Source organism: Tursiops truncatus, chromosome 19 (assembly GCF_011762595.2).
Source record: "Tursiops truncatus isolate mTurTru1 chromosome 19, mTurTru1.mat.Y, whole genome shotgun sequence".
NCBI classification, from domain to species: Eukaryota; Metazoa; Chordata; class Mammalia; order Artiodactyla; family Delphinidae; genus Tursiops; species Tursiops truncatus.
In genome coordinates, this window is record NC_047052.1 from 42,912,334 (window position 1) to 42,938,045 (window position 25,712).

Here is a 25,712-nt window from a genome sequence, read left to right on the forward strand (position 1 = left end):
ACCTCCGAACTTTCCTGAGTTCTTAAAGATCAAGTTTCCACTTCAGGAACTGGGACAACTGACTGTACAGTACTTTCATTAGCCCGTGTTCCTTCATGTAGGCGTGGTGGTCTCGCTCGGCTGCACTCTCATAGACTCAGAGTCTTCCGTAAAACTCGTTTTTCCGGCACTCTGATTGGCCTATACTCCTCCTTGGGGCGGGCCCTTCGGGTGTGGCCGGGTTCTCATTGGCCTTAGATCCCCGTTGACGAGCCCCGTTGGCGCATTATGTCATGTACCGGCGCCCGTCACTCTCGCTGAGACGTCATCCGCTGGCGCCCACCCTGACGAAGCCAGGGAGTACACAGCGGAACCGGCGGAGGCGACTGAGTTGAGGCGGTAGTAGTGGCGACAGCGACGGCAGCAGCGATGGCCGGGGCGGGGCCAGCCCCGGGACTCCCGGGTGCAGGAGGACCTGTGGTCCCGGGCCCTGGTGCTGGCATCCCGGGCAAGAGCGGCGAGGAACGCTTGAAGGAGATGGAGGCGGAGATGGCCCTGTAAGGCCCGCGACAGGGCGCGATAAGAGCCGTCCCACAGCCAGAGCCCTGGACCCTCCAGGCCACGATAGGCCCGACAGATGGCTCTATCTTGGGGAAATGGGACTTTCGGGATTGTGGGGGCGGGAGTAAGAAGGAGAGCTTGGCAGGGGTGAAGGCGCTGTCGCGATGTACCCAGCGTTCCAGAATTGGTGCAAGGTCCTGAGCTGTGGTGTCTGTCCTGCCCCCACCCCAGGTTTGAGCAGGAAGTTCTGGGGGCTCCGGTTACAGGAATCCCAACTGCTGTGCCTGCGGTGCCCACCGTCCCCACGGTAGAAGCAATGCAAGTCCCAGCAGCTCCTGTGATCCGCCCAATTATCGCCACCAACACATACCAGCAGGTACGGCTGAACTAACGCATATAATAGAGCACGTTGCCTCTGAACACAGTGTTTGTATACAGAGAGCTATTAACATGTTGGCTTGTTGATTAATTAGTGTGACAAATATTTCAGGTGCCGGGCATTGAGGACACAGTAGTGACTAAGACAAACAATATTTCTGCCCTTTGGGAGCTTTTATTCTAGATCATGTTGGTCAGTAGAACTTTCTACAATGATGGAAATGTTCTGTATTTATTTAAAATTCATACTAAAATTAAATAGTTCCTCAGTATCATTAGTCACATTCAAGTGTTTTATAGCTAAGTATATATGAGTAGTGAAGAGAGAGACTACTAAAAAGAGAACAAGTAAATGAAACTTGTTCATTCTCTCAACAGATAATTTTCCAGTGCCTTTTCTGCACTAGGTACTATTCTAGACATTAGGCATATAGCAGAGAACAAAACAGAAAAACAATCACTACCTTTTTGGAGTTTACATTTTACTACTGAGAGACAGGTCAAAGTAGAGTAAGAAAGGCAGAGGTTTATCAGCGCGATCAGGAAAGGCCTTTCTGAGGAGGTGACATTTACGCAGATATAAAGGGCATGATTGAGGGAACCAGGCAGATATCTGGGGGAAGAGTATTCCCAGCAGAGAGAACTGCCAATGCAAAGGCCATGAGGTAGGTGCATACCTGACATGTTCAAGGACCAGCAGGGAGAATAGTGTGGCTGGAATGCAGTGAGCAAGGGAGAGGGTGGGAGAAGAACAGCACAGAGAGGTGGTAGAGACAGATCTAGTAGGACCTTGTTGGTCATCACAAGGACCTTGGTTTTTACTCTGAGATGGGAAGCAGTTGAAGGGTTTTGAGCAGTGAGGTGATGTGATCCAACTTAGATGTCACCAGGGTCGCTCTGGCTGTGTTTGGAGGACAGACTATAGGGGGCCAGGGCAGAGTCAAGGAGTCTGAGGAAGAGGCTACCATAATACTCTAGGCAAGAGATAATGGTGGCTTGGACCAGGGTGGTGGCACGAGAGAGAAGGAGGACACACTAGACATAATTTCAGGTAGTGCTAAGTGCTTTGGGGAAGATGAAACAGGATGATGAGAGAAGTTGCAACTGGGAGGGGCTCAGGACACCTTCGGCTAGTGTGGTCCCAAAAGCCTCTCTGAAAAGTGATGTTTTAGCCGAGACCTAAAGTTTGATAGATAGCCACAGAGTGCAAAGAATGAAACCCTCGGCCTCCCAGGTGAGCCTGCCAGGGCAGCTTGGGGGCACTGAATCAGGCCTCTCACCCAAGCCTCCTCTCCAACAGGTCCAACAGACTCTGGAGGCCCGAGCAGCCGCTGCAGCCACAGTGGTTCCTCCCATGGTGGGTGGCCCACCTTTTGTGGGCCCAGGTAAGTAAGGAGTGGTGGAGCGAGGGAGGCAAGGTAGTGAAAAAGGGATGCCTGGGACTTTCCTCCAACCATCCTCATCTCTCCCCTCCCAACAGTTGGCTTTGGTCCTGGTGATCGGAGTCACCTGGACAGTCCAGAGGCTCGAGAAGCCATGTTCCTGCGGCGAGCAGGTAGGTCTGGGGCCAGGAAATCCCACATTCCACCAAGCACTCTTGTTTCAACTACTTCACCCTCTCCATTTCATCCCCATGATGTCATTGTCTTTCTAAAGCATAAACCTGATCGTGTACTTTGTCAGTTTCGCATTAGTAAGGCTTCGCTTGATCACTGCAAACCAACCCCCTTACTGTCACTCCTAATCCTTACGCTTTGCTATGTTTCTTCATAGCACTTCATGCTTTAGAACAGTTGTACAATTTATTTATTATGTTTATCATCTTTTGCTTTCTCTAAAATATAAGGTCTGTGCCAGCTAGTAAGTATTACGTGCTCTCTGTTGATGGGATGAACAAACCATCAAACAAGCACCTGTGCTCCTCACCTGTCAGTCAAGACCCTATATCACCCAGCCCCTTGCAGAGAGAGATCCGCATTTCCTCCTCAGGAGCCCCAAACATTGCTGGGATATACCAGCAGGGCTCTTGTTGAGATCCCTTCTCTCCCCTGCTCATTGTCGCCCAACTTTAATCTTCCAAAACCTATCAACTAAACCCAAATCAAGCTAACCAAAATCAACTAAAATCTGTCCTCTCCACAGGTCACTCACTCCTACTTTGTGTTGTTGAGATGACCTTTATACACACAATTTTTGTGACATTAGTATTTCCTTATGTGTATGAAAAGGGTATGTGTTCTGTAAAGTTCTGGTGTGATCTCTATTAGATTGTACTTGTTAATTGTGCTACTTAAATCCTGTTACACTTTTTTATCTGATATCTGAGAAGGTTTAACACCTCCTACACTTTAGTATGGTTTTGATCAAAGTGCATATCTGACATAGTCCCCTGCCCAGCTTCCAACCCTGCTGTGGCTCCCCAGTGCCCTCCAGAGGACATACACGGTTCAGCCAACAAGACTGCTTGGACGCCTACTGACCTCTTGACCATTCTCCTATGATGCTGTCCAACTCTAACATCCTCTATTACGATTACACTAAACTGAAAAGGGAAACATTTTTGTTTATAAATGTTCTCCTTGCTAGTAATATTTCCAAACTCACCCTTTGCCTGACCAACTCTTCATTATCCTTTGGGTCTCAGCTTACAGGTCCCTTTCTCCAGGAAGCCTTCTCTAGTCCCCCCGGCATAGGTCTTCTGAGCTCCCACTGCTTCCCGGGCTCCCCACTCCCAGCCTCCATCACTCTGCCTGGGCTTTCCCCCATCCCAGCCCTGATCTCTCTGGCTGTCACTCTGGTGATAGGTCTGCTCTCTCCTGCTCTGGACCAGGAGCTCCCTTAGAGCCCTTGGTCTTTGGTGTGTCCCTAGCATTGCACAGGACAGGGCCAGGCCCAGAGGAAATCATCAGTGGTAAGTTTTTGCTGAATGAACAAATGAAAAGAACCCTGCATCTCCCAGAAGGCTCCCCAGGCTCTTCTCCAGATCTCTTGGTTCTGAGAGTACCCACAAGCACACACCTTGCCCCAAGTGCCCCAGTCCCCCTTGACACACACCCCCATCTCTCCCACAGCTGCGGCCCCCCAGAGGGCCCCTATTCTGCATCCAGCCTTCATCCCTCACGTGCTACAGAGAGCAGGTGAGGGGGCCAGGGTCATCATCCTGCCACGTAACTCCTCCCCAAGCCCTCCGATTTCCCCACTAACACCCTGACAGATTCTGCTCTTTCTTCCACAGCAGGTGGCCCCCGCCCTATGGCTCTGCGGCCCCCTCACCAGGCCCTCGTGGGCCCCCCTCTGCCTGGCCCCCCTGGACCACCTATGATGCTGCCACCGATGGCTCGGGCCCCAGGGCCCCCTCTTGGCTCCATGGCTGCTCTGAGGCCTCCTCTGGTGAGTGTGTACAGGGAACTGAGGGTCAGAGGTGCAGTGGGCAGGGAGGCCCTCATCCTGGCCCGGTGGGCTGTGTCCACCAAGTCCGCCTTTCCTGTGGCTTTTCATGTCTCTGCCTTCTCACTCTCTGACTTTGTCTCTGTCTTTCCCTCTTTCCTTCTGTGGCCATATCTTTCTGTTTTTTTCTTTCTATAAGGAAAGTATAGAGAGAAAACACAAGTTACAGGTGTACTTCTCTCTCTGTATCTCTATTTTTCCTTTGATTGTCTCTGTTTTTCTGTCTTCATGTCTTTTTTTGTCCCTATGTCTGTCTGTCTCTCTGCCTGTGTTTCTCTATCCCTGTGTTTGTCTCTAACTAGAGACTCCTTTCCCTGTCTAGGTATCTCTTGCCTGCTCTCTGGTGCCCAGGCCCTTGCTCTGTTGTACAGGATGGAGGTGGTAGTGAGTGAGGTCTGAGCCTGTGATCTGGCCCCCCTCATGCCCTCCTTTTTCCTACAGGAAGAGCCAGCAGCACCCCGAGAGCTGGGCCTCGGCCTGGGGTTGGGCCTGAAAGAGAAGGAGGAGGCTGTGGTGGCAGCAGCGGCCGGGCTGGAGGAGGCTGGCGCAGCGGTGGCTGTGGGGGCAGGGGGCACCCCAGCTGGCCCTGCAGTCATTGGGCCCAGCCTGCCACTGGCCCTGGCCATGCCTCTGCCCGAGCCTGAGCCACTGCCCCTGCCACTGGAAGTTGTGCGAGGCCTACTGCCCCCGCTGCGCATTCCTGAGCTCCTGTCCCTGCGTCCGAGACCCCGGCCCCCTCGGCCTGAACCACCCCCTGGCCTCATGGCTCTTGAGGTAGGCAGGGAGCAGAGCAGTGGGGGCACAGAAAGGGCTGATTGGGCAGACAGGAGCCCAGGGGCTTCTTCACGCAGAAACACATGTCATCTTCTATCTGTGGAGGTAGGAGGGACCCAGGAAATTGGAGGGGTTGGGAGGACATGGGGAAGAGGGAGGCAGACACACACATCTGACACCCAGCAGCACATCCAGTGCCCCAGCTATGGAGGCGGGAGGACCGGGTGGGCAGAGGAAAGTGGTGGAACATGAAGAGGGCATATGGGTCCAGCAGACTCCAGCATCAAGCCCTTTGCACCCCATCCCTTTCCTCTGCAGGTCCCAGAGCCTCTAGGTGAGGACAAGAAGAAAGGAAAGCCAGAGAAATTGAAACGCTGCATTCGCACAGCAGCTGGGAGCAGCTGGGAGGACCCCAGCCTGCTGGAGTGGGATGCAGGTAAGTGGGCTCGAGTGCGGGATCTGTGCTGCTCCACCAAGGGAAGGCAACCCAGGTAACTGCACACCTCTCTGTAGGGCCCACCTACAGAGTGGGTTAGCCCACCCCGGGGAGAGCCAGACTAGGACACTTGGGGGGCAGGCCCTTGCCCGGCCACTGAACAGAACTTGGTGGAGGGGATTGGCACCTAGGACCTTCTGGCCTCTGTTTCATTCATGAGGGGCCTGGCTTGCTAAAAGTGAAAGAGCATTCTTTTGTCTCCTAACTTTTTATGAAAAATTTTAATACTGAACTGCACAGTTAACAACTATATATCTACCACCTAGATTCAGCGATTAACACTTTGCTGTATTCACTTTAACTCTCCATGTGTTTGTATCTTTTTTTGGTTTTTGCTCAGTCATTTGAAGTAAATTATAAATGACGTTATCACTTCACTACTAAATACCTCAGTATTCATCTCCTAAGAAAAGTGATATTTTCTTTCATATCATTACACAATTAACACATCTAAGAAAATTAACAATAATTCTGTGGCATCTCATATTCTGTTTATATTCATATTTTCCCAGTTGTCCCCAAACTATATTATAGCTGTTTTTCCCCCGAATGAGAATACATGCAGTTTTGTGTCACTACATTATCTTTTAATGAGAATTGTCACCCTCCCACTGCTTTGTCTTATGTATAATAGTTTTTTGATGTGTTCAGACTGGTTGGTTTGTAGAAGGTCCTACCCTTTGTCAGATCATTTCTGCCTGGGGTAAACTAACTTGTTCTCAGAGAGTGTCCTCAGTCACCACCAGAGCTATGGGGCAGCCACAGCGGTAGCCAAGGAGAGGGGCCTGCCTCCCATCCTAGTCTTTGACTTCTGCCTCTTTCCCTGGGACCGTCTACCCACCCCAGGCCAGAGCCATGGCAGCGCCGGCCCAGATGTGGCCAGTGCAGGCTGTAGGCCCTAGTTCTGTGACCTTGGGCAAGTCGCTTAGCCCTTCAAGCTTCATTTTCCTCATCTCCAGCAAGGGGATGGTAATAGTATATGCTCACGGGGGAAGGGATTCTTTGGGCTTGAGCACATTTGGTCGAGGCTCAGGCCCAGCCCAGGGGATATGTCCAGGAATGGCAGCTGAAGTTGGCCTTGGAGAAGAATCAGGCAGTATGTTCAGGTTTAAGGGACTCAAGGGGGATTAGAGTGGGCTTTGCAGAGGAAGCAGGGCTGAGGAACGATGAATTCTGTGGTACCGGGGTGCCATTATGGGAGCCAGTGGGTGTCAGGGGCCCAGGGAATGTCCATGGGGAGGTGTTCAGGAGACCAAAGGATGCTGTGGGCTTGGAGGACAGGCCAGGGCTGGGATGACGAAGGTAGGGGCTTCATCGAGGGTATGGGAGAGCTGGCCCTGGGGTGGGGCAGGGCAGGGCAGTTAGTTAAAAGTGAGGACTCTGGAGCCAGATGCCTGAGTTCCTGTCCCAGCTCTGCCGCTTCCTGATTAACTTGGGGCGGGTGACTTGACCTCTCTGTGCCTTGGTGTAAAGGGTTGTTGGGAGTGCCAGATGTGCTAGAACTCATGGGTGCTTAGCAGAGAGCCTAGCACAGGGTAAACACTATACAGGCATTGGCTGTTATGACCAAGAGGGCCCCAGGCAGAGACTGCAGGGCATACAGAGGAAGAGGGCTTGGTGATGTTTCCAGAGAAGGTGGGGTCATTTAAATAAGACTGAGCCAGACATCTGTATCCTCTGACCTCCTCTCTCCCAACCCCAGATGACTTCCGAATCTTCTGTGGGGATCTGGGCAATGAGGTGAATGATGACATCTTGGCACGAGCCTTCAGCCGCTTCCCATCCTTCCTTAAGGCTAAGGTGATCCGCGACAAGCGCACGGGCAAAACCAAGGGCTATGGCTTCGTCAGCTTTAAGGACCCCAGCGACTATGTGCGCGCCATGCGTGAGATGAATGGTGGGTGCAGCCTTCCCTAGGGTCAGTGGGCATGGCAGGCATCTGGCCTGAGCCTGACCCCAAGCCTGACCATGAACCCTCCCTCCCACAGGGAAGTATGTGGGCTCACGCCCCATCAAGCTGCGCAAGAGCATGTGGAAGGACCGGAACCTGGACGTGGTGCGCAAGAAGCAAAAGGAGAAGAAGAAATTGGGCCTGAGATAGGGTCTGTGGCGGGGCACCCGCTCCCACCCGGCCGGGCGCTGGCTCCTCCCCACAGTTCTTTGGGAAATCCTCAACTATCCACCCACCCATCCTCCCCAAAACCAGTTTCAATAAATTTACGTTCATTTCCATCCTTGGCTAGGCTTGGAAGCACTCTTTGGGGGGCAGGGCTTAGCATCCCCCACTCTGGGAATAGTGGGGAGCCTTGAAAGTTTACTCAAACATGCAGATGGGCATTTTTCGGTCCCTGCTGCATGCCCCTTACATCTTCTTGAAACCTCTTAAGTGCACGTCCAGTGCAGCCTATTCCACAGAGGAGGAAGTAGAGGCTTAGGGCAAGGCCGAAGCCAAGCAGAGGCTCAAACCTGTGGTCTTCTGACTCCACCCTGTGTTCTCAGCACCAAGATAAGGGGGTCTTCTGGGCCCTGCCCTTCTGGAGCTCACACCTTCCAGGCTTTCATCCATTCAGCAGACTCTCATCAAGGGCCTGGACAGTGCTGGGGACACAATGGTGACTTAAACAGCCACAGGCCCTGTTCCCTCCAAGTTCATGGTCCAGTGGCAGAAGATAGGGCTGTAGCCAGACAGTCACAGCCCAGAGTGATCAGGGTTGGGATGGGAGCCATCCTGGGAGTCAGGGAGGGGCTTCCTCAAGGCACTGGCCACTTCTGAGACTCTCATTCTCTTCCTGTTTTTCTCTCTCCTAGTCTCTGCAGTTGTCACCCTCTAGGTCTCTGAGACTGTTTTCTAGTTTCTTCACTCTGCCAAAATCCAGCCAACTTCTGCTCTATCTCTTTGTTTCTCTGTGCCTCCTTCTCTGTTTCTCTGTGAGTGCCCCTCTGTTTCTTGTCTCTTTCTAAGTGTCTGTATCTCTCTGAGTCTCTCTTCTCTCTCTCTGCATCTGTAAGTCTCTCCCCAACTCCTGTTTCTCAGCTCCACGCTTGTCTCTGCCTGTCTGAAGAAGTCTCCATGCAGGAACTTGAATGCCAAACTGGGAGCTTAGACTTTACCCTGAAAGCAGCCAGCCTTGAGAAGCTGAGACAAAGTTCAAGCAGGGGACTAGCATCACAGATTTGCACTTTAGAAAAATCTGGGGTTCTGGAAGTAGGCTGGAGCAGTGACCAGGCAAAGGAGGGAGATGGCATGGGGAGGGGATGAGGGCCTCCCTGGGACATAGCCGTCAGAACCCCTGATTGGGAGAGGGCTTGGGAGGGAGGGGAGAAACAATGCCAAGGCTTCTCAGGGAAGCCAGTTACCCAGGAAAGGTGTCAAATTTCCTCAGTTCCTGTCTTCCTCCCTTACTGCCCCCTCTGACGTCACATTTTCCAGTCTGGTTAGAGGGGTGAGGGCCTCCCATCAATGGCAGGAAGTACCCTTCAGCCCCCTGCCACCTGGGCTGGACCACCCAGCTCCAGAACCCTCAAACCCCATCCCCACATCACTAGCCCTCCCTACTCCTGACCCTCTTCTATTCACTGCAGGCAAAGGAGGAGATGGAAAGAAGAATGATTCCAGAAAGGTGGGTTTTAAATGTGTGCATTTAAGTCCTGAGGGGAGACAGAAAAAGATCAATGGGGTTGAGAGACAGAGGGACCAAAATGGAAGGGATGTAGTGAGCAGAGACAGAGAGGTGGGAAGGGAGACAGGAAGAGACGAGAATTGTGGGTCTGAGGCAGTACAATGGGAAGGCAGATGGGGAAAAAACCCAGGGAGGGAAAGAGATGGAAACAGATAAGGAGATAGGGAGAGACAGAAACACTTAAAGACAGGTGGGGAGGGACTGAGACATCAGAAAAGACTTGGGGGGATTCCCTGGGGTCCAGTGGTTAGGACTCCTTGCTTTCACCTCTGAGGGTGCAGGTTCAACCCCTGGTCAGAGAACTAAGATCCCACAAGCTGTGAGGTGTGGCAAAAAAAAAAAAAAAAAGTTACTGCAGTCAGGCCTGGTACAACAGAGACCCAGGGCCAGGGACGTCAACCCAGGGCAGAGAGACATGGAGAGACAGACACATACAGACAGGAGAGAGGCCAGCTTCAGGGAGAGGAGGCTCCAGGCCTGGTGGGGCACAGCAGGTGGAGACTCCTTTCAGACCCCTGGGTTAGATGGATGGAGGGACTGGTGATGCCCGAGGGCTCTGTGGTTCAACCAGCGCTGGGTCCAATCCCAGGAGCCCCAGACCACCCACTGTGTGACCTAGTAAGTTGCTCTTCCCGTTGAGGCCCAGTTTCCCTCGTGTAACAATGAAGGGCAGTGCCCACGCCCCCCACTCCTCCCACCCCCAGAATGGCAAGTGGTTAGTGATTGAACTAGGTGAATATTGGAAATGGCCCATATTAAAGAGGTTATTTTTGTTTTTGTTTTTGTTTCTGTGGTACGCGCGCCTCTCACTGTTGTGGCCTCTCCCGTTGCGGAGCACAGGCTCCGGACGCGCAGGCTCAGTGGCCATGGCTCACAGGCCTAGCCGCTCCGCGGCATGCGGGATCTTCCCGGTCCAGGACACGAACCCGTGTCCCCTGCATCGGCAGGAGGACTCTCAACCACTGCGCCACCAGGGAAGCCCTAAAGAGGTTATTTTTAATGGTAAATATTTACTTATCAATATTGCAGGATGGGTACAAGCACAGGCTCTGAAGCCAAGCTACCAGGGTTTAGGGTTGCCAGATTTAGGAAATAAAAATACAGGGCACCTAGTTAAATTTGAACTTAAGACAAACAACAAATAATTTTTTAGTATAAGTGTGTCCCAAATATTGCACGTGTGCATGTACATGTCGCAAGTATACATGGTTTGTTTTTTTGCTGAATCATTGGAAACAAGTTACAGACACAACACTTCACCCCTAAATATCTCAGTGTTCCTTATAGAGATAGCTTTCATATCATAATACCATCATCACATCTAAGAAAATGACTAATTCTATATCTCATATTCAGTTCATATTCAAATTTCCCCATTTGTCCTGAACTGTTATTAGCAGGGAAGGGCATGGATTCTGGAGATGAAGAAAAGTGGAAGGAATTCCTCCTCAATTTCCCCTTTCATAAAATCGGGATAAGACTAGTACCTACCTGGTAAGCGGATTAAACAAAGGCCCAGGGCACAGCCGGTGGCATGTAATGAGCCCCCAATAAATGTTAGCTATTATTATCACTGTTGTTATTGTTCATACTGTTGTTGCTACTGTCCTCGGAAGCAGCCCCAGGACTTCCCCTCAAAGCCCTCAGAAGGGGAGAAGTGGGCCTGGTGGAGGATCCCAGGTCAACCTACCCCCACAGGCCCCCTGTGGATTGTGACGTCTGCCCACCAGGGGTCTGGCCGGAAATCCCCCTTCCTGTTGCAGATAAGCCTGGCGCAGCCCAGCTGACCCCAGGCTCTCCTCCCGCACCACCTCCCGTGTCACAGGATTGAGTCCCCAAGCCCCCCCCCCACGCCCCAGTCACCCCGGAAACACCCCTCCTCACCCGGGTCTCTCCCAGCCCGCTGTTTCCCAAGCTCCTGTTCAAGTCCAAGCCACCCCTGCAGCAGGACAGCCAAAGCTACCATGGAGGCGGATGGCCATCTCTGGGGGCAGAGGGGAGTGGGGCAGGGGTGACACAGCTCGGCCCCGCCTCAGACCCTGCAACTCGACCCCCGCTGCGACCCCCAGCTCTGACGTCTTGGAAAATTCCCTCCTGCCCAGGCCCCTGGGGGGAGGGGGTGCATGGTATGAAATGGGGCTGAGACCCCCGGCTGAGGGCAGAGGGACCTGCCAGAGGTGAGCTGTGAACTGGGGACTGGAAGTCTGGGTGTCTGGGGGCCCTTAACTCCTGGTCTGAGAGAAAAGGACACTGGAGGCCAACAATCCAGGGTCCTGGGGAAGGAGGGAGCAGAGGCCCGGACTCCTCTGTCTGAGTGAAGCAAGGGATGGGGCTCAGACTCCAGGGTCCCTAAGCTCACCCTGGGCCCTTTTTTTTTCTGCCCCAGAATATTCACAGCGAGCAGCCATGGATTTGTGGAACTGGGATGAAGCATCAGCACAGGAAGTGCCCCTGGGGAGCAGGCTGTCAGGTCTGGGTAGGCTGCTGGGGCTGAGACAATGTGTGTGGGGAGGGTGCTCAGGTGGGCGCCTCCACTGACCCTGACGGGGCTCTAACCTTCTTGCCTGCAGAAGGAGCTGAACTCGACTTCTATTTCCCTGAACTGGCACTCCAAGGGGACACGCTGACAGCGGAGACAGGTTGGAAAAGTGTCTGTGGGCTGGGACCCCTGAGCGCTGGGGAAGGTGAGACGCTGGCTTCTAAGTCTAAGGGAGGAAGGGGGCGTGCCTGGACTCCTGGGGTTGAGCGGGGAGAGGGGTGTGGGCTTGAACTCCAGAGGTTGAAGGAGGAGGGGCCCAGACAGCCTCCTGAGTCCCAGGTCTGAGTGAGTAGGGGCCGGGGGTAATAACTCTCAGTCCCTGATAAATAAAGACCACTGGGTTGAGTGGCTGAGGGGAGTCTCTAATCATTGTGCACACCATCCCCTAAACTCTGCTACGTCCTATCCCTCTCAGGGCTCCCACAGCCGGACTGGGGCTCCGCATTACCGTACCCAGAAGCTCCATGGGGGGCGGGTGAGTGTGTGCGGAGAGGTGGGGGGAGGAGGGGACTGGGGTCCTCCATTGTGACTAGAGGTTTAGACTCCCCGATCTTTGAGGGGGAACGGGGATAGGACGGGGGACGCCTGTGCCCTTAAGGTGGCATGACCGAGATCCTGGAGCGTGGGGCCCCAGGCGCCAGGGCTGCGAGCTTCGACCCCTAGAACCCCCGAGGGGGCCAGGGATCGGGACACCTGGGCTCCTCTCACTTGGGGTCCGTTCGTCCTTACAGAACCCGCCCCTCAGGCTCTTCCGTGGTCGGAAGACTGGACAGACTTGCCGTGCACCGGCTCGGTCCCTTGGAGCCGCGTCTCCCAGGCCCTGGGTCCCGCCCTCTGGGCTGGCTCTGAAGGGGCAGCCGCCCAGAACTGCGCCACCTCCGCGGAAAGTGCCAACTCGTGGTCGGGCGCCCAGGTCGCCGCCAGCTCCACCAGCTGGGACTATTCTGTTGGCCCGGACGGCGCCACCTATTGGGGCAAGAGCCTCGGCGGGGAGCCGCCCGCCGACTCTACCATTTCGTGGGGCGGGCCTGCGGGATCGGACTATACCATCTCCTGGGACTCGGGGCTGCATACGGACTGCACCACCTCTTCGAAGGAGTACCAGACTTCAGATCTCACCACTTCTTCCGAACCGAGCCAGCAGTCGGACCGCGCAACCTTGGCTTGTTACCCCAAAGCTAACCACCGAGGTGAGGTCCGAGACACTTTGTCCCAAGGGAGCGAAGCCGGAGTCTAGTGAGGCGGGGCCTAGGCGCCAAGGGGGCGGGACCGGGAAACTGGCGGGGCTCGAGAGAGGAGGGGGCGGTGGCCCTCCTGTTGGGTCCCCAGGGAGGAGAGGACTAAGACACGGGTAGTCTTCCCGAGAGCAAGGGAGGAGGACCTAGGCTCCTGCATTAGGCAAGAGGAAAGAGATGAGGATGTGGATCCCTGGGTCTCCAAGATGGGGCAGCCAAACTCCTAAATCTCCAAGATGGGGGCCCCGATGCCTGGGTCCCCAAGGCCAACTCTTAGGTCCCTTAGACGGAGGAATCCGGACTCGGTCCCCGAGGAGGAGGGGATCCGGATTCCTGGGTCATCGAAGCGACATGATCTGGGGCCAGGAAACCTGAGTATTCACTTGCCTCCACCCCGCAGGTCCCATTCAGCTGTGGCAGTTCCTCCTGGAGCTACTCCACGACGGGGCGCGTAGCAGCTGCATCCGCTGGACGGGCAATAGCCGCGAGTTCCAACTCTGCGACCCCAAAGAGGTGGGGCAGCCTCCCAGACCCGCTTAGTCCCGCCTGGGTCTCCCTGTGTTCAGTTTAGCCCCACCAGCAGCACTTCGCCTAGTGCTAGGCCCCGCCCTCAGCCTCGCCCTCAACTCCGCCCCGCTCCGCCGGGCCTAACCTCCACGCTGACAGACCAGAACCCCAACCCCGCCCCACCCATCTATTGTCAAGCCCCTCCCACTCCTCACCTCTCCCGCCCCCTCAGACTAAGCCCTGCCTCCGCCCTAGGTGGCGCGGCTGTGGGGCGAGCGCAAGAGGAAGCCCGGCATGAATTACGAGAAGCTGAGCCGAGGTCTGCGCTACTACTACCGCCGCGACATCGTGCGCAAGAGCGGGGGGCGCAAGTACACGTACCGCTTCGGGGGCCGCGTGCCTGGCCTAGTCTATCCCGACTGCGTGGAGAGCGGACAGGGAGCAACGACTCAATAAAAATACACGGTCAAGCATCGTTGTGCGTGCTGTTTGCATCCTTCCCACGGATACTAACTACGTCTGCTAGGGAGCCTGTGTGCACAAGCACACCCACATCGCCTCCACAGCCCCGTGTGATCCCGAAACACACAGGGGGACCTACCGTGTGCTCACTGTGTCGTGGGACACGCAGAGGAATCAGACAGTCCCCACTGGGCCTGCCTACCGTGTGCCTGCCCTGTACTGGGACTTGCACAAGAATCAGACCCAATCACTAACTTTCGAGTTTATTTACTGTCCCCACCTTGAAGAGAGGACTCAGACTCCAAAAAGGGCTTACTGTGTGACCTCCCAGTGCTAGGAACCATCAAGGAATTAGACCTAGTGCTTATGCCCCAAAACCATCTACTCTGTTTCCCCACTCCAAGCTGGGGGCCATAGAACTCAGACCCCAAGGAGAGCCTACCCTGTTCTAGGAACTACTGAGCCTCTGAAGAGAGCCTACTGAGTAGTTCCCTTATGGGCCATGCTGGGAACTCAGCAGTGACCAAGACGACCCTGGACCTTGCCCATAGGAAGCTCACAGTCCAGTAGGGAGACAGACCCATCACCAGCCAGGGACAGCCCAGAGTGGTCAGGGCTGGGATGGGGAAACTCTAGGGGGTAGAGGGGGACCAAAAAGAGGGATCTGCCCTAGCTTGAGGTGGGGGCAGGGGGGTGGTCAGGGAAAATTTCCTGGAGAAGAGAATAGCTGATTTGAAAAGTCAGGTAGGCAAAGAATGTCCCAGTCAGAGAAATAGAGTAATCGAAGGCCTGGAGGTAGATCTCACAGCACTGTTCAATGAACTAAAATATCAGCATGGCTGGAGAGGGGACCACGGCTCAGTCCACAAAGCTCCAGTTGGAACTGCCTATGTGGGCCATGGTAAGGGGCCTGGACTTTGTCCTGAGGGCACAGGGGAGCCAGCAAGGGGGTTAAGCAGGGAAGGGCTTTGGGCTTTGGGAAGATCTCATTGAAGGGGGTGGGTGCAGGCATGTAAACAGGCAGTTCCACAAATAATTACAACGCTGATGAACACAGAATGCATAAGTGGCCCCCAACCCAGTTAGGCCTGGACGCTGCACCCAGCACAGTATGTGAGAAGCTTTGGAGGCCAGGCTGAGGGGAGGGGCAAAAGCAGGTCTCTTTCCCAGCTTCCTCTTCCAGTCCCCGGAAGCCCCCTTTATTCACACAAGAAATTCACGCATTCCACAAATATTTATAGAGTACCTATACTATGTGCCAGAAACTGTTTTAAGTGCTAGAGAAACAATGGTGAATGAGACAAAACTTGCTCCTTTATGATGCTTCTATTATATATTGAGGGAGACAAAAAAAGATAAACAATAAAAGGAAGGATACAGTATGTCAGAAGATAAGTGCTTTGGGGAAATAAAGTAGGGAAGAAACTGACAAGACAGCAATTTTAAATATTTGGACTGAGAAGGACTCATTGATAGGGTGACATTTTAACAAAGACCTGCAGGACATGATGGAGGGAGCCAACTGCAAGAAGAGCATTCCAGGCCAAAGGGACAGCAAGTGCAAAGGCCCTTACGGGGAAGCCAGCCTGCACGTTTAAGGAACTGCTAAGGAGGCCAGTGTGCCTGGAACCGCAGCAGTTAAGAGAAGGAGATAAGAGTATAAAAGGGGGCCAAACCGTGTAGGTCATTTGCAAGGATTTTGTCAGGGTAAGCATTCAATAAATAATTCTTGCACGAATAAGAGCATTTCCGCTAGGATATTTTTCCCATGCCCACTCTCCAACCAGCCCCAAGACCCAGACTCCTTTCTCCTGGTAAAGACAGAGAGGTGACCATGCTGCGCCCACAGCTCGCACAGCCATAGCTCCGTGCGGTTCCAAGTGACACGCAAGCTTGCGATTGGGTCGGGATTGAGGATGAACAGGCATTCAGCCCAATAGGAAGGTTGGACTTCGCTCGCATGGGCGTGGCCTGAACCGCTCCTGGGACGGCGCTCTAGCCGTGCGGAAGGCTGCCCAGTGCGCTGCCTCGTCCCGCTTCCGGCCGGTCTTCGTTCCGCTTCCGGTCCGACGCTGGCGTCATTGCTAAGGGTCACATTGAGCTTCGAGGGGCTTCAGGAGCATCTTTAGGTGAGTGTGGGGGCTTCGGGGGCCCTGGAACCCCAGCCTGGGGGACTGTGGAGCCCGACCCTTGCTTCCCGGAGAACGAGATAAGGTTTCCGGCCGGCGGCGGCCGACCTCCAGGAGCCCTGGGGTCCTGTTCAGTTAGTAATCGTAGCTGACGATTATTTAGTTCTTCGATGCCAGGAACATTCCAAGCGATTTATATTGCTTCATGTAATCCTCCCTCCAGCCCTATGAGATAGGGCCTGCGATTATCCCTTTTTGACTGGCAGGCAACTGAGGATCAGATATTATGCAGTTTAGCCAGCGACCAGGACTGCAGTGCTCTTAGTCACCAGGCCGCAGGCGTCCCTCCCCTCACGACCCCCGACCCCCCAGGCTTGCCTAGGCCGCAGCCTGGCTTCCTGGTGTCTGGCCCCTCCTCTCCCTTGGACGTTGGAGGGGCTGCAGCGTCATCCGCAGTCCACCCTCCCTCCCGAAAGCGGGTGGAGATCGCTTCCAAAACAACTCTTCCGACCGCGTCTGTGTCCCAGCGGCTGGTGTTCACATCACCCCGCTCCCGGAAAGACTCTCCTCCGGTGCCCCAGATCCTTACCGCTACCCTGGGTCGCTTGAATTTATTACTGGTCTGCTTACTTCTGTGTAATCCCACGACTCCTCGAATAATCTGATAGAGGCAGTTTCTCTCGGATTCTCTGATGAAAACAGTGTGTCACCACATAAGAGAGATTACAGCACAGGTTTTTAACCCTGGGTCCACAGAATCTGTAGAATTCAAGGGGTGCTAGTACTTGAATGGGGGGAAATTTACATCTGTATTTCTGCTAGTTTCTAATTAAAATGTAGCATTTCCTTCCGTTAAGAATGGAGGCAATAGCCCTAGTAGTATTGGCATCATCTGTGACTTTGTCAGCAATCAAATCATAGGTCATCTTACAGATCATTATGGTTGCAGATTTCACAACATATCATTTTCAGGCATGATTATTTTGAAATTGTGAAAGTTAATAAATCCTCAGCTACAAGTAACTGGTTTTCTTTGTGATCCTATGCAATTTTTAAATGCATTCTTAAGTTTTTATTTATTTATTTTCTTTTTGGCTGCGTCGGGTCTTAGTTGCGGCACACGGGATCTTCGTTGAGGTGCGCAGGCTTCTCTCTAGTTGTGGCGTGCTGGCTTAGTTGCCCCCGGGGCAGGTGGGATCTTAGTTCCCCGACCAGGGATCGAACCCCCGTCCCCTGCATTGGAAGACGGATTCTTAACCACTGGACCACCAGGGAAGTCCCCTTTAAATGCATTTAAACATATTCTGAGAAAGGACTCATTAGACCCCTGAGGAGTTCATGGCGTCAGTAGACCTTAAGAACCTCTGCAGTGTAGGTTAAGTTAGTGATAGAGTGCAGCTCCACCACATGTGTGCTGAATGACCTTGGGAAGTCGCTTAAACACCCTGTCTCTTGCCTGTGAAGCAGTGATAGTAATAGTTTCTGCCTTGTAGAGTGACTGTAGGAATAAAGCTTCCTTGCTTATAGTAAGCACTCAGTGAATGTCAGCTGGTGTTATGTTGGGACAAATAAAGCCTGATTTTACCAAGGAGTTGACTCCCCCAGACACCCTGCTGTGACTTCCACCCTTAATGTGTTCTTGCCCTGCCTTCGCCTCTGTGTGTACTGAGCGGGAGGGGCGTTGGCTTGTGGCTCACCGGGCCTGGGTGGACTGACAGCCCCTTGCCAGCCCCAGAACCCCTGCCAGCACCCATTCTCTGCCTCCAGGAGTCAGCACTATGGCAGAGGACATCAAGACCAAAATCAAGAACTACCAGACTGCTCCTTTTGACAGCCGCTTCCCCAACCAGAACCAGACGAGGAACTGCTGGCAGAACTACCTGGGTGAGCAGGACATGGGGGGGCAGGGGGCGCGGGGGGCAGTGTTGACCTTCCCCTGGTCGCACACCTCAAGTCGCTTGCCTCTTGGCTCCTCGCAGGGGACCTATGCATCCCAGACCTCTTCTCTTTTATTCTAATCATCTGACCTCGCAGGGTCTGTGCCCCTCATCACCACCTGTGCTTAAGATCTGGCCCAGGGTCACAAACTTTGGTTCCCACAGTGATTTTTTTTTTCCCCCAAGATGTGTGTGTGTGTGTATTTATGGAATGTGACATACGTACAGGAAGTACATAAAACATAATGTACAGCTAAATGAATAATTCTAAAGTGCATCCCCCGTGTAACTATAATCTGGATACAAAACTAGATACTGCCAGCCCTCTGGGCTCCCATGCCTACTGCACGCCCTGTCTTGAAAACAACACTCTACTCTCCCCAGAAGAGATGTAACCCCGCAGACTTAGGGCAGTCACACTTTGGTTTTATCACCGCTGTGAGGTTTGCCTTTTTGTGATCTTTATAAATACTGTATGTGTTGTCTTATGTTTGGATGTCTTCATTCAACAGTTTTGAAGATTCATCCATGCTGTGGCATGTGTTTTGCTCATTTTTATTGCTGTACAGTTTTCCACATTTTATTCATGGACACTTGCTTGGTTTCCAGTTTGGGGCCCTTATGAAAGGTGCTGCTATAAACATGCTTATAAATGTAATTTGATGTCCATGTGAATGCTTTTCTCTCTAGGGAGTGTGCCCAGGAGTGTAATACTTGGAGTAATTTTTGAATTAATTTCCTACTATTAAAAACCAGATTATCCCCCTCCTGTCTTCCTCTCCAGGATGCCAGCATCTTAGCATCGAGACCACTGTCCCCTTCCCCTGCCCTGGTTCTGGACTTCCATAATCCCCACACACACCTCTCAGGTTGCCTTATCTTTCCTGACCCCAGAATTTTCAAGTAGAACTGTCATTCTTTAGGGGTTGCAAAATCAGCTTAGCGAGGTGTGTCTAGCCCTTATGAGTACTACACTTGTAAGGGTATGCTTTCTTTGTGAAACTTGGGAGTAGGGGGGATTTGTGTAACTGGTTGTGAAGTAAAAATGATTTCTGTGAATTTTGATCAAAAATGTGTTCCAGCCCTTGGTCTGGGCTGACCCTGATCCCCATTCTTCACAGACTTCCACCGCTGTGAGAAGGCAATGACTGCTAAAGGGGGTGACGTCTCCGTGTGTGAATGGTACCGGCGTGTGTACAAGTCCCTCTGCCCCATATCCTGGGTATGTGCCTCCTCCTGGGGCCCTTGGGGTGCTGGGGTGGGGGTGGGGTCCTAGCAGAGGGGCGTGTGATGACTTCATGGGAGCTCATCTGTGAGAGGCAAAGGGAGGACAAGGCATCACACTGGGCATGGATGTGGCCTTTTCTTCTTCCGAGAATCACCTCCCTTTCCTCCTTTCGCCGGTTCTCTCAACCAGCCAGGCTCTCAGCCAAGGCAACCAGATCTGTCTCACCCAGACACTCTACAAGTAAATGCCCTGTCCCTGTGGAGCTCACCATCTTTTGGAATCCTGTCCTTTTTTCATATGAGCATTTCCAAATATACATAAAAGTAGAATAATTCAGTGACGCCCCAAATATACCCATCACCCAAACTGAATAGTTTCAAGATTTCTCCACATTTCCTCCATTTCCTTTTCTTTTTCCTCTTTCCTTTGCTGAAGTATTTTGAAGCAAATCCCAGACATGTCATTTCACCCCTACCTACTTCCGCATGCATTTCTAAAAAACAGGGATGCAATAAGGCAGTCCTTTTAGGCCTGATCTGACCAGACCCGTTGTTACTATTTAATTTTCTGCCATACCCTCTTTTTTTAAATAAAATATTACTTTATTGCATCAAGTCAAAGACCCCATCGACTACAAGAAACACTGAGAGATGTTTAAATCTTTTTTTTTAATGCCAGAAATGGATGTAACAAGCATGCTATTTTCAGAGATGTTAAAATGAAAAAAATCATATGTCTTAAAATCAAAATATGATATTATTACAAAACTAATAGTGCTCATTTAAAAAAATAAAACAGTACAGTACAGCACAGAGCAGTACAGTAAAATGAAAAGCAGACGTCACCTTTCGCTCCCCAGTCCCCCTCCCCTGAGGTAACTACTGTTAACCGATTCATCTTTCTCTATATACATTTATCATATATAAGCCTGTGGAACTTTCTGTGTATGCATGGGTCATACTATATAGTCTGTTCTGTGACTTGCTTTGACTTATCAGTGTGTCTTGAGCCTTTTTTATGACAGTGCGTATAGATCTACCTCATTCATTTTTGTTGTTTTCTTTTCTTTTTTAAAATTTTTTGGCTGTGCTGCACAGCATGTGAGATCTTAGTTCCCCAACCAGGGATCGAACCTGTGCTCCCTGCAGTGGAAGCGCGGAGTCTCAACCACTGGACCGCCAGGGAAGTCCTTACCTTACAAATGCTTTATTTAACTGGTCCCCTTTGATGGAGATTGTGTTCTAGTTTGGATGTACATCTTTGGGGCTTGTTTCTTGAGAACAGATTGCCTTAATGCACTCTTCCTCAGCTTGCTTGGTTTGCCTTCCACCTCTGTGGCCACACTCTCAAGTGTCTGAGTACCCTCTCCCCTCCCAGGATTTCTCCTTGTCCCTGAGTGATCTTGGGTGCCATGACATCATGATCCCATAATATCCGCCCTCCAGCCTCAGGGCCTGCATTAGGTGAGTGCTGGACAGGGTGCTAGGAAACATGCTTCCAGTCCCGGTGCTGCCCCACACCCCAGCCTTTGGGACCTGGGCCTGCCCTTACCTGGGGAGCGTTAGATTCTGTGGTTCCTCCCCTCGGGTGCCTGCTGTCACTGCCTTCTGAGGGCTGGATGTGAACACACCCTTTATACCCAGCAGCCCTGGCTTCTTTATTCCAGAAATTTGGTGAAGTAAAAATAAGTGTTTTGTTATTGCTATCGTTCGTTTTTGTTTTTTTATAAGCAATATAACCACTTCACAGAAACTTAAGAAATAGAGGAAGGGGCAAAAAATTGTTTCTCATCCTCCTGACCTGGCTGATAATACTGTAACATCTTCCAGGTGTTTCCTGTGTATTTTTAAAAATTAGTCTCTAATCCCAGTATGTGTATTTGGGGAGGAGTGGGGCTGGGAGTCCAGCACTTATCCTATATGAGCATTTAAAACATTTTTTCCAATCATCTTTTCTTTTTCTTTCTTTTTTTTTTTTTCCCACATCGCGAGGCTTTCAGGATCTCAGTTTCCTGACCAGGGATTGAACCCAGGCCACAGCAGTGAAAGCTCTGAATCCTAACCCCTAGGCCACCAAGGAACTCCCTTTTATTTTCCCATTTTAAAAAATCTTTAGTTTCTTCATAAAAAATACAGTAAATCTTCAAAGTGAAACTTTTATAATGTAAAAAGTGAAAAACTCCTAAGTCACCCCCTTCTGAGTCCAACGTTAACTTCCCTTAGAAATTTGGTATAAATCTTCCACTTCCTTTTCTGTGTGCTAATGTGTGAGTAGGTGTTGGTGTATGTTTATATACTTTTTTCTTTTTAATTTATTTTATTTTATTTATTTATCTTTGGCTGCATTGGGTCTTCGTTGCTGCACGTGGGCTTTCTCTAGTTGCAGCGAGCGGGGGCTGCTCTTCGTTGTGATGCACGGGCTTCTCATTGCGGTGGTTTCCCTTGTTGCGGAGCATGAGCTCTAGGCACACAGACTCAGTAGTTGTGGCTCACGGGCTCTAGAGCACAGGCTCAGTAGTTGTGGCGCATGGGCTTAGTTGCTCCGCGGCATGTGGGATCTTCCCGGACCAGGGATCAAACCCATGTCCCCTGCATTGGCAGGCGGATTCTTAACCACTGCGCCACCAGGGAAGTCCCTATGTACTTTTTAAATATAGATATGGATCATACTGTAGATACTGTTTATCCTTGGCTTTTTTACTTGCATTGTTTACCTATTTTCATGTCAGTACAACCTGCTCAATTATTGGGTAGCCATTGTCTTTAATAGTTAAAAAATAGTCCCTTCCCCTTTAGCTGGACTCAGTCTTTTTTCACTATTTTAAATGATACTGCAGTGTACAATTCCACTGCAGGAAATGTTTTGCCTTCTATTTGAATGGTTTCCTTGGTTTCCTTTCCATGAAGTGGGATTATTGGACAAAGACGAATTTGCCAGAGGATCAGACCAGCCTGATCCTTTAACTTAAAAGGGGTGGGGAGTGGAAGATAGTACTAAGTGTTGATGGTTCTATAGATTGGTCCAATCACTTTTTTAAAAATTTATTTATTATTTATTTTTGGTTGCATTGGGTCTTTGTTGCTGTGCACGGGCTTTCTCTAGTTGCGGCAAGCAGGGGCTACTCTTCGTTGCAGCACGTGGGCTTCTCATTGTGGTGGCTTCTCTTATTGTGGAGCACGGGCTCTAGGTGCACGGGCTTCAGTAGTTGTGGCATGTGGGCTCAGTAGTTGTGGCTGGCGCACTCCAGAGTGCAGGCTCAGTAGTTGCGGCGCACGGGCTTTGCTGCTCGCGCGGCATGTGGGATCTTCCTGGACCAGGGCTCGAACCTGTATCCCCTGCATTGGCAGGCGGGTTCTTAACCACTGCGCCACCAGGGAAGCCCAGGTCCAATCACTGTTAAGGTCAATCCTGAGACAGGATCTTTCAAAATGAAAAAAATCATACTCTAGATGTGGCAGTTGCACATCTACACATCCTATAAAAATGTTTGTGTACAAGGACAACCATTGCAGAGTTGTTTGTAATGGGGAACGTTCAGAAACAAGTTATAAATGATGGTATATTCATCTTGATCTATGTGACAGAATACAGAAAGAGCTCTAAGACTCATGGAAAAAGCAAGTTGCAGGACAATCTGTATAGTATGGGGGGAAAAAGTCTGTATAGTATGGCCCAATTTAAGTAAAGAGTATTTGTGATGTGTGGTGTATGTGTGTAAATAAAGTAGGCACTTGCTATGGGCCGGCTACTTTGTAAGTGCTTTATGTCATATAAGGGCAAACATGCTTAAAAAAAAAAAAAAAGATAGGTACTATTATCAGTATCCGCATTTTACAAAATTGGAAACTGAGGCCCTGAAAGGTTGAGTAATTTGCATGAGGAAATTACAGCTAGGAAGCGATGGAGCAGGGATTCAGTTTGTCTTCCTTATTCATGCATTTATCCATTGCCTCTAATGTATAGCATGTAAATGTGCATGTGTGTGTATATATAAAAATAAATGTGCTCTGACTGCCTGTAAGAGGGTCCACAAGTTGCAGAGTGTTACTTCGGGAGAGTGTTAACAGTTCGATATGGGCCTGTCCATCGTTTTGTATATGTACACATACATCTGTGAGCAATAGTAGGATCACACTCTGTAGCCGGTTTGGACCTTTTCTCACTTGATTGTGCATTTGATCGTTAGAGATGCATTCCTGCTGGAGCATAGATAGCCTCATTTTTATTCACAGCTGCCCAGTATTCCTTCTTTCTTCTGTTCTGACAGACATCATTGAGGGTTGACTCTGGGGTTCCTGAAGCAGGCCCTGGTCACACTTTTGAAGGTCTTTACACACATCTCCCCACAGACAGCTCTGCAGTGAGTCTGCCTGTTATTATTCCTCCACCACCACCCCACCCCTCACCCCACCCCTTGTTCTCTCAGTGGGTCAGTTCATGTCAGCTCATTCAGGACAGTGATTCTTGTCCTTCTGGGTCACTACTGGTTCCCCGGCTCCTGGAACAGTTGCCAGTACTGGCACATAGCAGGTCCTGGGGTTACTTGTTGACTGAACAGGTAGGCAAAGTGGGGAAGACAAAGAAGTTCACCCATCTGGTTTCCCTGTGGAGGAAGGGAGTAACACTGGCTGTCTTTCCACAGGTGTCAGCCTGGGACGACCGCCGGGCAGAAGGCACGTTTCCTGGGAAGATCTGAACTGGCTCTGCCCCACCTTCTCTGTCCTCCGTCCTTCTCCCCAGGGTGGTGAAGGGGGACCTGGGTACATAGTGATCCCCACCCTGGGGTCCTGAATCATGGCTTAACTAATAATAAATACTCGTTGGAAGAGTGTAAGGCTGTGTATATGTAAAAGAGCTGGATGATGGGGCCAGAAGCTGGGGCGGAATTAGTACCTTGACCAGTAAGAGAGACTGAATTCAGGGTGGTTTTTTTTTTCTTTTTTTAAATTTTTCTTTTCATAAACTTTGACCACCTCTTCTTTACCAGACAGTAGAGTGAGTGATTATACAAAATAGCCTCATGTTCCTGTATGTGCTAAAATTTATCTGTATGTTCTCCTTTATTATCTGTATAATTTTTAAAAACTTATGTTTTGAACCACATGAAAATAGTATAATAAAAACTCCTATGTACTCATCACCTAGCTTCAACAATTATCAACAAGTGAACACCCCTCTCCTCTAGGTTATTTTATTTTATTTTATTTTTTACTTATTTATTTATTTGGCCACGCCACGTGGCTTGTGGGATCTTAGTTCCCCAACCAGGGATTGAACCCGAGCCCTTGGCAGTGAAAGTGCTGAGTCCTAACCACTGGACCACCAAGGAATTACCCCTCTAGGTAATTTTAAAGCAAATACTGGAGATCATATTTTATCCAGAAATAAGTAAGTATATGTATCTCTTCAAGATACAGGTTTACTTTTAAACATAATCATATAATTACATCTAAAAGTTAACACATTCTTAATATCATCTAATAAGCAGTCTTCTGTGCAATGTGTAATTTCTCCGTATTTTCTAGGCCTCCTCTTAATCACGTTGATCATGGTGACAATTGGAAGTCATTTAAGTAGGCCAAGTTAAGAAATGTTCTTTCTTGATGTCCCCAAAGGAATTGCCACACAATAACAGTACAAAATATCATCCACCGCAAACTTGTCAACAGGGAACTCCTGACACAGTGTGACCAGCTAGAGTACCATGTTGTGGCCAAATTGGTGTTTCCTCAAGACCACTCAGATGGTTGTGTAACAAACTTATCTAAAGTATGTTCAAAAGAGCAGAGAGATGATTTTTGTATTGAGGGAAAATGGGCCTAGGGAGGGCTCTTCTGAAATGGCCGCCCATGAGGAGGGGCGCTGTAAAAAGGAGCCTAGTGCATGCTTAGGAGCTTTGAGGGACTGTAGAAGCTTCTGGCATGTGTCAGGAATAGGAAAGAAACATGGTGAAAATTTCAAATGAAACAGGAAGTCCAGTGAAAAGATATAGGACTTCCTTTGACCCCTGTCACCCAGTCCTGCCCAGAGGCTGCCACCATTAGCAGTTATAGAGATAGCCTGTACATCTAGAAGCATTTATCTTGTCTGTTTGATTTGATAAGGATTTGATATGGTTCTCCCATTTCCTCTTTGCTCTCCCACTGCTCGCTTGCTCATGCAGTTCCTCCCACACTGACCTCTTCATTGTGACAGGAACCCTGTGAGCCAATGAGAAGGTCAACGCACCAGGCTCGCTCCAGCCTCAAGGCCTGTGCAACTGGTGCTTGCTCTGTCTGCGAGGCTTAGCCACACAGCTCACTCCCTCCTTCGTTCAGCTCTTCCCCAAATACAACTTAGTGTGCCCTTCCCTGGCCACTT

At 50.8% G+C, this 25,712-nt stretch overlaps 3 protein-coding genes across 14 annotated transcripts; all 3 read left to right on the forward strand.

Annotated features, from left to right (window-relative positions):
* The first annotated feature begins 306 nt into the window (after positions 1-306).
* RBM42 (RNA binding motif protein 42) lies at positions 307-7,867 on the forward strand. 5 transcript variants are annotated; one of them, XM_019941226.3, is made up of 10 exons: positions 307-536; positions 772-916; positions 2,219-2,303; positions 2,399-2,473; positions 3,990-4,055; positions 4,133-4,308; positions 4,807-5,139; positions 5,458-5,575; positions 7,338-7,532; positions 7,624-7,867. In XM_019941226.3, exons 1-10 carry the CDS (start codon positions 409-411, stop codon positions 7,734-7,736), a joined length of 1,434 nt encoding a protein of 477 aa, XP_019796785.1. In that variant the 5' UTR covers positions 307-408; the 3' UTR covers positions 7,737-7,867. The 5 variants fall into 5 exon arrangements, with proteins under 5 accessions (XP_019796785.1, XP_019796786.1, XP_073652668.1 ...); XM_019941227.3 differs by having other exon boundaries at positions 4,154-4,308; XM_073796567.1 differs by having other exon boundaries at positions 4,157-4,308.
* Positions 7,868-9,977: 2,110 nt separating this feature from the next.
* On the forward strand, positions 9,978-14,071 carry ETV2 (ETS variant transcription factor 2). 8 transcript variants are annotated; one of them, XM_033844976.2, is made up of 8 exons: positions 10,179-10,317; positions 10,713-10,809; positions 11,702-11,791; positions 11,886-11,999; positions 12,270-12,329; positions 12,586-13,044; positions 13,490-13,602; positions 13,852-14,071. In XM_033844976.2, exons 3-8 carry the CDS (start codon positions 11,722-11,724, stop codon positions 14,050-14,052), a joined length of 1,017 nt encoding a protein of 338 aa, XP_033700867.1. In that variant the 5' UTR covers positions 10,179-10,317; positions 10,713-10,809; positions 11,702-11,721; the 3' UTR covers positions 14,053-14,071. The 8 variants fall into 8 exon arrangements, with proteins under 8 accessions (XP_073652678.1, XP_073652679.1, XP_073652680.1 ...); XM_073796581.1 differs by having other exon boundaries at positions 10,184-10,317; positions 10,716-10,809; XM_073796577.1 differs by lacking the exon at positions 10,713-10,809 and having other exon boundaries at positions 9,978-10,317; positions 11,702-11,785.
* A 1,961-nt stretch (positions 14,072-16,032) lies between these two features.
* COX6B1 (cytochrome c oxidase subunit 6B1) lies at positions 16,033-24,492 on the forward strand. Its single transcript, XM_019941273.3, has 4 exons — positions 16,033-16,187; positions 17,955-18,071; positions 19,246-19,346; positions 23,995-24,492. Exons 2-4 carry the CDS (start codon positions 17,966-17,968, stop codon positions 24,046-24,048), a joined length of 261 nt encoding a protein of 86 aa, XP_019796832.1. The 5' UTR covers positions 16,033-16,187; positions 17,955-17,965; the 3' UTR covers positions 24,049-24,492.
* The last annotated feature ends 1,220 nt before the right edge of the window (positions 24,493-25,712 follow it).